The 12,702-nt window shown below is 38.9% G+C and overlaps 1 protein-coding gene across 1 annotated transcript in view; it reads right to left on the bottom strand.

The window, feature by feature from the left end:
* REV3L (REV3 like, DNA directed polymerase zeta catalytic subunit) overlaps positions 1–12,702 on the bottom strand; it is a 113,185-nt gene that overhangs the window by 5,267 nt on the left and 95,216 nt on the right. Inside the window, exons 22-30 of the mRNA XM_014265668.3 lie at positions 12,506–12,647; positions 8,401–8,645; positions 7,301–7,409; positions 6,239–6,445; positions 5,498–5,607; positions 4,363–4,477; positions 2,885–3,022; positions 1,863–2,053; positions 514–760 (exon numbers count right to left, since the gene is read on the bottom strand). Coding sequence (XP_014121143.2) covers positions 514–760; positions 1,863–2,053; positions 2,885–3,022; positions 4,363–4,477; positions 5,498–5,607; positions 6,239–6,445; positions 7,301–7,409; positions 8,401–8,645; positions 12,506–12,647 — 1,504 coding nt within the window. The remainder of the gene's footprint in view (positions 1–513; positions 761–1,862; positions 2,054–2,884; positions 3,023–4,362; positions 4,478–5,497; positions 5,608–6,238; positions 6,446–7,300; positions 7,410–8,400; positions 8,646–12,505; positions 12,648–12,702) is intronic.

The following is a 12,702-nucleotide window of genomic DNA, read 5'->3' as shown; positions in this document are numbered from 1 at the left end:
CAATGACTTCTTTAACTTTTAGGGAAATCATGTTTGGGTATTACTGGCTTTAAATTTCTGGTGATAAAATTTTTCAAGTGTTCCTGCTGCTGGGGCATGCCACCCTTTCTATACAGACAAGAGATGTCAGAATATTTTGGAAAAACAGAAGTTCCAACATCTAATATAGAGAGATTTAAAAAGTGGTACAGCCAAACAGATGCACATACCCATACTGCTAAAAATACAGAGTTATGGCAAAATATTCTCTTAAACTATAGAAGGGATCAGGAAACAGAGGATGACTGTGATTAGCCCAGCAGAGAAGGGTTGAAAAAACTGATTTACTACGTGAAAAAAAATCCCGCACAGAAGATCTAAGAATCAGGACTGTATATTTGAGCATCAAACACTGCTTCACAAAATAACCTTTGCTGTTGCCTCCTATCAATCTCATTCCACTGCAAGTCACAGCAAGGCCAAACACTGCAGCCAGATGCACTGCACTCGCTAACCCCTGTTAGAAACACTCACCCGGGGCAGCTCATGGTACCAGCTGAAGACATCTATGCCAATAAGCGAGAAGACCCTGGCCAGGGGGGGCAGGATCTGCTTGGTGATGTAGTAGGTGGCGTTGAGCCTCAGGCTGGGGTCCTGCAGCAGCTCCAGCGGCCGCCGGACGAGCTGGATGAGGGGCAGGCCGGGCATGCCGTACACGATGACGTAGGGCACGCGCTCCCCCACGCGCGGCTCCGAGCGACGGTCGTAGGCAAGCATCCTCCTGCCAAACACAGCCTTGAGAATGCAGCCAGAGGCACATCCACAGCTACTTCACTTGCCTGTAAGCCTCCCCATCTGACTAGGTGCTCTCCAGATGGCTAGAGTCAGTGCCCATTATGAAGCACAGGACCAAAATGGTTCATTTTTAATTTGACTTGTGATTGGACCTAAATTTTAGAACCTGAGGCACAAACCCTAAAGACACAGTTTGTTTCAGGTCACTTGGATTTGCATGCAGACTGTTTTCTAGCTACCACTTCCTTAAAGAAATATTTCAGTAAGGAACAGCAAAGGTACTAAAAAGAGCTCAAGTACAATTTGCTTCCTGGTCAAATTCTGGTCCTTTGCTTTCTGAGACTGCTTGCTCAGTAGAATGATACCTGCTTCAAACTGAATTATCTTCCACTCAGAAAGCAAAGGACAATTCAATTTGAAGTAGATATGAGTCAATTTGTCAATTTGTCAATGAGTCCTTTGTCAATTTCAAGCAGATATGAGTTCTGGACTTCGATGTTGTTTTATTACAGAAGCATAGCTTAACTGGAAGACCTTTTGTATTAAGCAAGGTGGCAAAATCTTTCAGCTTACATTATCTACTTTTCTATTACTGATCAAGGATATCAACAGGATGAAATATTAACTTTAGGTAAGGTTCTTTATTAAAAATGAAAAACTATGCCTGGTAATGTATTTCACAGCACTAAGAGACATCACTGTCACAATCTGTAACATATCTAATAACTGGGAGTGATGAATAATCTTGGAGAGTCCAGCCCTTGTACAAAACCCAAGCTGTAAGTAACAGAAGTGAACACACTATCAGTGTCCTGACAAGACTTTCCTCTTGCATCTTTCCAGGATCATCTCCTTTCACACAATGCAGAAGTTTAGGGACAACTGCTTCAACAGTATTTGAAGAAGACATCTGACTGCTAGCTGTAACTTGACAGTACAAAGGTCAAGAGAAAAAATATCCACAATCTGCTATCTAATGTGTCAGTGCAAAGATCATGACAAAAAACTTATGAGCTCCTACCCATAACCTGTCAGCACAAAGGTCAAGATAAGAAATATCTGTGATTAGCACTTCTTGATCTCATTACCTGGTGATTTCCAGAGCAGGTACACAGGCTCCAGGTTTGTATGCTGAGCTCCCTCTGTACTCTTTTGCAAAGATGAAGTCCTGCATGCTGGCTTTTCCCTCCAGTAACTTCATGCATTGATTCTGAACATACTGCTTGATCTGACTTATGTCCCGTGTTTCAAATAGCAGCTTGATAGAACACTCAAGTATCTTTACAACCAAAAGAGAAAGGTGAGAAAAACATGTATGTTTGAATAAAAAAGAATTAATTGCAATTAATTCAGTAAATTATATGGAAATACAAATACAGTGCTTAGAAAAAGTAGCAGTGGTGAACTAGGATATTGATAGGTTGCAATGCCTTTCACTCAAAGACATTCATAAACACATTACTGGACAACTTTCTCCTCAGTTTGCCACATCTTGCATGACATCATCCATACTCCAGCACTAAGATCATCCATACTCCAGCACTAAGATTTTTTCAACAATTATAGAAGTTTCCAAAGTATGAGAGAAGATGTTCTTACCCTGCCATCTAAAATATTTTGCCATGACTTTACCCTGCTATGTTACTATCTTTTTTACTGGCATAAATGTCTTTTAATTTGGCTAAAGACAATATTTCCTAATTTCTTTTTAACCTCTCAATACACAGCTTAAAATAAACAGGCAAAAAAAAAGGGTATTTTAAGGGAAAGCTCAGCTGAACTAGAATTATGTAAGTGAGCTATTTGGAAGACAGATCAGTGTGTCCCACTCATCTGGCAGTATTACTTCCACCTGAAGTGAACTGGATCAAGAATGGCCTTTGAGAGGGCTTACATGGGCCAAAGGCTTTTTATGGGATGAAATATAAGCTGTAAAATACAACCCTTGTAATGCTGTAAAAGATCTTCAATTTATCTTTCAAATAGCTCACACAAGAAAAACAGATGAAGATTAAGACAACTCAAAGGACTAGAAACTCTGAAAAAGGACAACTAAAAAATGAACAGAAGATTACAATTTCATTCAGGAAGAAATCCATGAATAGTTTACCTTGGAAACAGCAGGACAGGAGTCCCTTCGGACTGTCTCTATGCCTTTTGCATCAAATACTGGGTCCTTCTGGTCCAGTGTTTCATACATGTAACCCACATACCTCTTCTTAGTTTGCAGAACACATGGCAAGTAGACCTGGAATGTTTAGAAAGAAGACAGCCCAGTCTGCAATGTGTTTGGAGCACAGAGGGTTTCCTAAGGAATACTGTGCTTTGTTGTTTCATTGTGGTCTGCTAGTTTGTTTACTTTTTTTTTTTTGTTAAATCATTACAACTGATAAAATAGATCAAAGGACTCTTAAAGGATGGCTGAGGAAGTTGGGATTCTATGGTGTTCCATTCTTAAATCACTTTATATTCCATTTAGCTGAAGGTCAGATGGAAAGTGACACACAGTATACATTGCTGCAAGTACCTTTACTTTTCTGGATTGCACCTGTCACCATTTCTAATGTAACTCTATTATCGTTCTTTCTTATAAAGAAAATTTCATTTTAAACATCAGAGAAGAAAATGTTCCCAGCACAAGTCGTGGCTTAGAACTTTCTGTTTTCAGACTTAAGGAGATGCCAAAAATCTGCTAGTATCTCCATTTGGAGCAAATATGTTTTTTAAATTCCTGTGTTTGGAGAACAGTTTTCTCAGGAATGGATTTTTAGGGTCATTTTAGGGTCTCTTTTGCTTGTTTTCTCTAATCTCTTATTTGATTCTTGATTGTTGTAAGCATTCCTTGAATACTTTGAAATGAAAGAATGGAGAACAATTTCTTCTTTGTAGTGTTACTAGAATAACACCACATCTTCCTGACTCTCATGGAAGAGGGAACAGTGAGTTTAGGTTGCCTCAGGCTTACAAATTTTGACTGACCTTGTTGAGTCAGGTATGTATTTTAAAAATATCCAGACAACCTGAACTAATGCTAACTGACATGAACACCTTGCTAATGAATTTGCAGTGACAAACTTCCAGCAAAATCATTAACATATTGCCTTATTCTTCTATAAAAGATTTGATGTGATTAATATTTCTTCCAGAAGCCTAATGAATAGATTTTAATGACTTTTCTTTTTAGAGGTGTATGTATCATGTGGACATATGCTGAAGTGAGTGTGCTAAGACAGGCTGAAAAATAAATATCAGGTTAGTAATTAATGCACTGGAACTGGGGATGGTAAACATTTCCTCTGCTAACTTGCACACATTGATTCAATTGTAGGTATACAATCCCAAACTCAGGGAGATATTTCCCAAAACTGATGAGACAGGAATTCAAACTGCCTGATGCTGCCAGCACAACAAGCCACTAATATGAAATTAGGAATATTTCTCTTTATTGTTCACACTACAGTGTTCCTCTGGAAAGGTCCCTGAGGCATTAAGGAGCTTGCAATATATCTACAGAAACAGCACGTGCTTTGTTGTTGTTGTTGGTTTGATAACATCCAAAGCATTTAAAGCAAAATACTTTCCTTTTACCTTTTCAAACTTCAGTTTAACAGGCTTGGGATTTGTTGCTGTTACAGCTTCAGCAATTTCTTGACCAATCTTAAAAGACTGCTCCTTTGTGGCTCCTTTCAAGAGTACAAACATGCTACAAGAAATCAGACACAGGAAGTGAATGCAAATCTATTCAACATAGTTCCTGAAAACCATACACTATAGTTTCCTGGCAGCAAGGCAGGGATGTTATTTTGAGCTGTATTCTCCTTCTTCAGCTAGAAAAGCCAAAAATCTGAAAAACTTCAGTGTTCAGCATGAGCTGAGGAGTGCCAAAGGGCTACTGAATGCTGTGACTATCTGATGAGGCAGGGAATGGACTGCTCCCACACACTACAAAACTGGAGTTCCCAGGGAAGTATTGCAAAGAGCACTGGTACACCACTTTTTCCCTACTATGGGAAGCAGCAGGATTTTACTTCCTTTCTCCAACATTTTTTTTTAAATGAAAACACTATGAATTCAGTATCTTTGAAATGTCAAGTCTTTTATCAGATCCAGCTGAAATCAGTCACTGGATTCATAAGTTATTAAGAAAGGACAGCCAGACAAGCTTTGTTTCCCAATGGCTGAAAAATTATCCAAGTGTGGAACAGAGATGGATATGCCTAGAGCATGGCTATTATTTAGATGAAAGACTGACTGAGAAAATGTATGTCAGGCAGCCTAATAATATCTCTGTATGCTCTGGTGGCTGCTTTTCAATTGTATCCACTTCTGAAGGTTAAAACAGCGCCTGCCTCGAGGTGCAATGCCTACTGTTATATGTACTCTATTTTCAAAAACAAAAATGGCATCAGAACAGGCACAAAAATAATAATAATTTGGTAAACTAGATTTATATTAATTCACAACTGAAAAAATATTCCCTCCCCCCTTTCTGTTCCACATAATTTTCAGAAGAAAGGAAACCTTTAAAGTACTTAAAGAAACCTGAGCAAACTCAGTATTATTCACTTTGCATATTCTGCAAGGCAGTAAGCAACATCCAAAGAAGATCCACACACCCTTTTCAGCATCATAAATTTGTCTTGCTGAGACAAAAGCAAAATCTATCTATCTATGAAGAACTGTTATGATTTTAAAACATTTCAAGAAGCAGATAATGAATTACCTGTCTGTATCACCATATACAACGTGAGCACCCCATTTTTTTGTATCATTCACCAGTTTAATGGCACGCTCCAATGTTTCTCTGGCTTTGTGGACAATGCTGTCTCCAATCTGCAAAGTTAGATTGAAAATCTTTATTCTACTGCTAAACCAAATACTAGCTCTTGGTAACTACAGTCTAATCATGCTTGATCTTGTTATAAAAATCACTGTATTGAGATAATATATTTTATTTAATGGTTTAAATGCATATAATAAATAAAAAGGTTTCTTAACTCACCCCAAAATAACAAGAACTAAAAGAAAAATGATCAAAAACTAATAAGTAATAAAATAAAGGAGAATCTGTTTAACTTCTTTAGAAGTTTATAATATATATTAAAAATCTATGGAGCAAGACAAGACTGCTCAGGATAGTTTTCTCTAGTTTTTGGATTCTGCCAATTCCCATGAAAACGAAATAAAACCTACAATGTTTTGTTTTACTTCCACTACTAGAACTGTAATCCAGTCTACCTTTGGAAACAGTTCTACAGAAATGCCAACTCCAAATGCTTCTTTACAGGAAGAAGACAAGCTTTATATTTTTCTGGAAGATCACAAATAAATCCTAAGTTGCTGATTTTCAGTACTACTAATAAAAGCAGCTTTGCTGAAAGTATTTAGCTTGTTTCAAATAATAATATGTTATCTGACTAGTGTCCCTCCAACATTTTTATACATTTTTACCTGCAACCCTTACCTCAGTGCATGGCATTCTTCCAGAAAAATTAGCAGCAGTATAGCCAAAAGTAAAATTAGCTATATATTTAAGACCCAACTGACGAGCTTCAAGCATTCGAGTCACAGCCTTGTCATGCTTATAAGCCTTCATTGACTGTTTCACCATTATCCTGGTATTCAAGATTTCTTCTAGCATCCTTGGCAGCACACCCTTTCTTACTGATGGCTGCCACAAAGGGAACAAAGAAAAACATGGTGTTAGAAAGCCCAACAGAAACAGTCAGGAGTGAAATCAAACCCCAGAACTGTTAGTAAACCACTGATAGGAAGACAAATTAACTAGCAAGATGCCCCAGCCACCAACAGTTTGGCCTTTCTCACAAATATTACAAGGAACCTAGAATACAGGCAAAGCTCTGAAGGACAGAACAAATAGCTTTTTGTTCTTTGTATTCATCAGCCCTGCTGATGCAATGTTTAGATAACCTTATTAACTAAAATGGGACTTCAATATTTAGCTGTTAATTCTCAAAGTATTAAATGATGAAGGAACATTATCTTTTAAAAATTCTGCAAATATTCTTTACCTAAAGTTTTTGTTTTACATTAAATACAGGTATGCTGGTGATTGCCTAAATATTTTTAATAGCTCCAGGCCATATTCATTACACATCAGCCAGCAGGACACATTACAAAATGAGAACAATGGAAAGCAAGTCAGGGACCCTCATTTCCGAAATCATGACTCTTTTTCTAAGAAAGCATTCTGCTATACAGGCAGGAGAAAAATGAATTGTTACACACAGATAATTACTGTTTGATCCCCAAACTGCACAAGTAAAATACAGTTTAATTATACATGAAATAAGCCTTCAGTGTAAAGGAAAGCATAAAGATATTTTACTTCCTGAGATGCCAGAAGTTCAGCACTGACAAATAGCAAAAACATTGTGAAATGAGAGAATGAACCTCCCCTTTCTGTCAGCTCTTAATGCAGCAAAATATAAACTACAATATCAATTTGATCTTAAGTGAGCCAACAGGCAGTGAAAATGCTATCACAGGGCACTAACATCATTACCTTGACAAAAGCTACTCCACTGGGTGACACTGTGATATCATGTCTAATCTGGTAGAGTAAGTCAGGAGGTACTCTCAGAGATGTACAGCCAAATTTGAATGCATCATACCTAATAAAGAGAAAATTTAAACATGAAGACAATTCATTCATTTACAGACTAATCAAGTGAAAACATCAGCTCACATTAAAATGCTAATAATGCCAGCAAGGACAGAATAAACTCAAGTATAAACAAACACAACATAATTTCAAATTTCTTAGCAACATACAGAAGGTTCTAGGAACAAAGTAGTAATAAACAGCTAAATTCCAACACATGCATAATTTATAAATTCTGCTCTGTGTTATGAATTATTACCAAATACTGAGTTAGTGGAGGTATGTACTCAGTACTGTAATCCCCTATGGAAACCATCCATGTTTACCAAGTACCACACTGCACTTTCTTCCTACAAATTCAGAATTTCAAATCAAGAACTTGAAAACCTGATGGTGACACCTAGCAATTACTGCAGGCATCTTTCCATTCTTCAAAATACTGTTTTATAGAGGTAATTATAACAAGCAGTGAGATCTTTCTCCAATTAACAGAGTAACTGTTATGCTCAATAAAAGATAAGATGCTACAAAGAATAACTCAATTGTACCTTTTAATTTTTAGTAATTAGAACCAGAGTGAACTACAAGTGATACACAAACAATCCTAATTCATTAAGGAATAACCCCAGTCTAGTTTTGAAGACAGATGGTGGATTTACAGTAATTTTAACTTGTTCTGAAGCAATATTAAAAACCAGCATCACCACAATAATCAAAGAGTTGTACATACACACATGCACAGAGTTTTTCCCAGGGGTTTTTAAGGGAACAGAGTCTAATCCTATATTTAATTAGAAATACATATTGATTTGTATATGTATGTGCATAACATGTGCACACACCCACATGGTAGATTTTTATCATCTGTATTGTGTAACAGAAAATGGTGCTATTCATACGTGCCCATTGTTTCCAATGGCAACCAGGGGTTCTCAGTACTTTATAAAAGACACTCAAGTATCTAAAGTGTCAAAGATCATGAGAAAAGAGTAACAACTTACTTTCCTAAGTTCTCAACGTGTCCCAGGCAGGTAGAATAGCAGTAGTTGTATGCTATGACAATGGAAGGATACAAGGACTGGAAATCCAAGACAAGAACAGCATTGCTGTAGAAGCGGGACTCGGGCTCCATGATCAAGGGAACACACTGTGGGGCTTTCATCTGAGCTCGCTGCTGGACACTGGGAGTCACAGCAATGTAGTTCATGGGCTTTGCAATGCGCAGCATCACCGACTCCACACGGTACTGCAAATCAGTTTGGGTATAACCATTGGTATCAAAAGGGCAGAACAAACCTGCATTAACTAGTGCAAACACACACTTGCATTGCCTGATTTTAAAGTACAAATAACTACTTTTCCAAAACAAACAGCCATGCTCTTAAGGTATATTTTAATTTTATTTTATATCACTAGATCATCTTTAGGTGCCTTCCAACCCTAACCGTTCTATGGTTCTGTACTCTGTATTACATAGAGTAGAACTTTTCCATGTGTTTCCTCTTCACTTAGCCCTAATCATTGAAAATTGAGTACTTTTTATATATGGAAAAAATAATCATCCAACAGGCTTCAACAATGTATGTGGATGGTCATGCTACTGTCAGTGAATGAGCACTTGCTAAACTGTACTACTGTCAGATCTGCAGATCACTGAAGAAAACAAAGTCTAATATGCAGTAAATCCATTGAGTATCCTGCTTTCTTCCTGATACCACAAGCAGAACAGGAAGCATAAAACAACAAACCCTGTTCAAGATACCACAAAATGTTGTATGTGTAGCTGGCAACAAGAGAAACAAACCTCAGCCCTATTTATTTGTGTATTACTCAATGCTTTAGTAAAGGCTTTACAAGTACAAATGGGCAGGTATGCACTGTGTCCATTCAGAATAAAAACCAAAATAGCTGAAAACATAATACATGGTGTGAAAACTACATACATGGGTGGCAAGGGACTGAAAAATCCCAAAATATCAAAGAACAATTCTACATAATTGTAAAATCCTGTGCTTTGTAAAAAATTACTATTAAAGACCATCTGCCTGACACACTATGTATTCAATCATTGTACTGAGTGGGTTAGATATAATTTCTTTAACCTTGAAATTATAAATGAACTTACAGAACCAACAGCCTTAACAAGATGCTGCACCTTAAACAGAGGTTGGGGTTTGATGTGTTGTTAGGGAGCAACATGAACTGCTACTGCTGCCTTGCACTAATTGCATATTAATTTGTGTGCAGTGATAAACATGGATGTATGACAAGGAGGTCAGGGACTGGTTCTGGCAAGAGGTAGATTTTGGGTGTTTCTCTGTTGTTTTCATAGCATTGTAGAATTTAGGTTGTTAAAGACCTCTAAGATAACAAAATCCAACTGTTAACCCAATGCTGCCAAGCACCGCATTTACACATCTCTTAACTCCAGGGATGGTGACCCTGGACAGCCTGTTCCAATGTCTGACTATCCTCTTGGAGAAGAAATTTTTTAGATACCCAATCTAAACCAGCCAGAGAACAAATTGAGGCAATTTCCTCTTGTCCTATTGTTTCTTACTTGGGAGACTCACCCCCACCTCACTACAGCCTCCTTTTGGGGAGTCATAGAGAGCATTAAGGGCAGCCCTGAGCCTCCTTCCTCCAGGGTAAACACCCCCAGCTCCCTCAGCTGCTCCTCACAGGACTTGTTCTCCAGACCCTTCACCAGCTTCATTGCCCTTCTCTGGACTCGCTCCAGCCCCTCAATGTCCTTCTTGTCCTGAGGGGCCCAGAACTGAACACAGGATTAGAGGTGTGGCCTTACCAGTACTGAGTACAGAGGGACAGCCTGGTGGTGCTGGCCACATTGCTTCTGAGAGAGGTCAGGATGCCATTGGCCTTCTTGGCCACCTGGGCACACACTGCCTTATGTTCAGCTGATGAGGAACAGCACCCCAGGTCCTCTTCCTCTGGGCAGTTTTCCAGCCATTCTTCCTGCAGCCCTGCATGGGGTTGTTGGGAGCCAAGGGCAAAACAACTGGCCTCAGCACATTGACCCAGCCTGTCCAGATCCCCTTCTAGAGCCTTATTACCCTCCAGCAGAGCAACACTCCCTCCCAACTTGGAGTTGTCTGCAAACCGACTAAAGGAGCGCTGGATCCCGTTGTCCAGATCATCAGTAAGATACAAACCAGGACTGGCCTCTTGTCTGTTGCCCATGCTGAGTGCACTGGTGCAGATGCACCTCAGCTGGGCTATTGATCCTACCACCATTTTTTAGGCAGGGGGAGAAGTCCCTCTCAGGGACCATTCTCACGTGCATCTGTGGTTCCTAACACATCAATAATCCTTCTGTCTTTGCTCCCATGTGGATTTCCAGCCCTTACCTCCACTGAGACAGCAGACTAAAGGATTTTGCTAGGACACTGTTTCTCAGCCACCAGTGTGATGCTCCCAAGTTTATCTCTAGTGAGCCTGATCTTACTCCTTTCCCCCTCCAAATCAAGTTTAAAGCTCTCTTAATCAGCCTTGCTGACTCCTGTGCAAAAACCAGCAAGTTCTCCAAACATCTGACTAGTTATCTGTAATGCCTGTGACCACCTCTTGTTAGATTTTGTTTAGTCTACTAAGAAATGTTTGAGATGGCTTAATACAATAAACAAAAATACTTTTAAAAAGTTATTATAAAAGTCAATGAGAGATTCGAACATGGAAAAATAAAATATCTGAAATCTGTTCTTATTATTCCATTTTAACATGTTTTTCAGCTAAGGGGGAGTATCTTCATAAAGGGTAGTGACTCTTCTGTGTGAAAAAAAATTATTTGAGGTGACTGGGATTTGTTGCAAGTGCCTTTTTTTTTGATCAAGAAAGTTTCAGTGGAAACAGAACATACGTGCACAGAAGGGAAGAGAAAAGAACAGTCAGGATAGAAAATGCAGCATGCTTCTGTTGCTCACTCCCACTCAGACATCTGAGAAAATGACAGGCAGAACAGTCTTTGTGGGCTGCAATCATGACAGTTTAAGCATATCTATGCTGGCAGTATGCCAGTCCCACACTCCCTGTCCCTAACTGTGCATTTCTCTTCCCTTGCTCCAACAGTGGTATTTTCTGATAGTATGGTGAACCAGATCAGGGAGCTAAACTGGCAAATACCTGCTGAACATTGCCATGGTTCTGCTGATGGTGCCTGCCAGTCTGCTCCCCTTTCCCCCCAAATACAGGGTCATTACCAGAAAGACCACCAAGAACCTGCTTTGAGTCAAGAGATGACACAGGCAACTGCAGTCTAAGAAAAAAAGGTGGCTAAAGTTTTTTAATAGCATTGAATTGTTAAGGAAACTGCAGCTTCAGACACTCCCACATCTTGCTGGCTTATGATAACAGAAGAGTTGTAACACGACAGAGCATCTGACTCTCATTTCAGGTGCTGCTCAGGTCTCACATGTTGTCATGAAAGCAGTTCAGTTAGCCCGGTCACTCACAATCTGGGCAAGGAAAGCTTCTGGTATTACTGGAGACTGCTGGGCTCCAAAACAAAGTACACATCTTGCTCTGCTCCCTTTTCTCTCTGATGCTGGTAGCAAAATAATAGAACCACAAACATCTTGCGTGACATGTATTTAATAAAGCCAGAGCCCCTCTTGTCTTATTGTAAAATCTCACCCAGAGGTCTGCTGCCCCAGAAATGTCACTTAGAACATACTCAATGCTGCTTTGTCTGCTCTGAAAGAAACTAATCTCATTTTTCTAAAACACGGTTAATTATATTTCTTAATGTTTTAGAAAGCACTCATTTTCAGTCTCATGTAAGTGTGAACAATACCAGCTCAAAGGGAGAGCTTAGTGCTCCTGAAGGCAGTAGAAGATATTCACTGGTGTGATTACATTAGGGGAACTCTATTTTTAACATCTATTTTTAACCTCTGAGACTAGGCAATTCAAAAGCAGCAATAATAGATTGCATGGTATTCTTTATGTTTCAATTTCATGTTTATTCATGTTAACAGCCTTCTGTGACCCTATGAAAATACACATATGGACTGAGAAGTTACCAAAGAACTAGAACATTTTGTAAAAACTATTTTGGTTTTGTGAAGTATAAGGAGAATGAAGTCTTACCTGGGAGCCTCTTGTTAATACATGTAAGAACTGAATGCCAAAAACTCTTGCCATTTCACTTGTTCTGTCAATCAAATCCAGTTTGTTTAACAAGAGGAGATTCCCACGAACCCGGCTAACATAATGATCAACCATTTTCCATCTGTCAGAGTGAACACCTCGTTATAAACAATCAGAAGACTGCTTCTCTTTCTACT

Source organism: Zonotrichia albicollis, chromosome 3 (genome assembly GCF_047830755.1).
Source record: "Zonotrichia albicollis isolate bZonAlb1 chromosome 3, bZonAlb1.hap1, whole genome shotgun sequence".
Lineage (NCBI taxonomy): Eukaryota > Metazoa > Chordata > Aves > Passeriformes > Passerellidae > Zonotrichia > Zonotrichia albicollis.
Note: the sequence above shows the minus strand (reverse complement) of the source record. Positions and strands in the feature narration are given on the sequence as shown.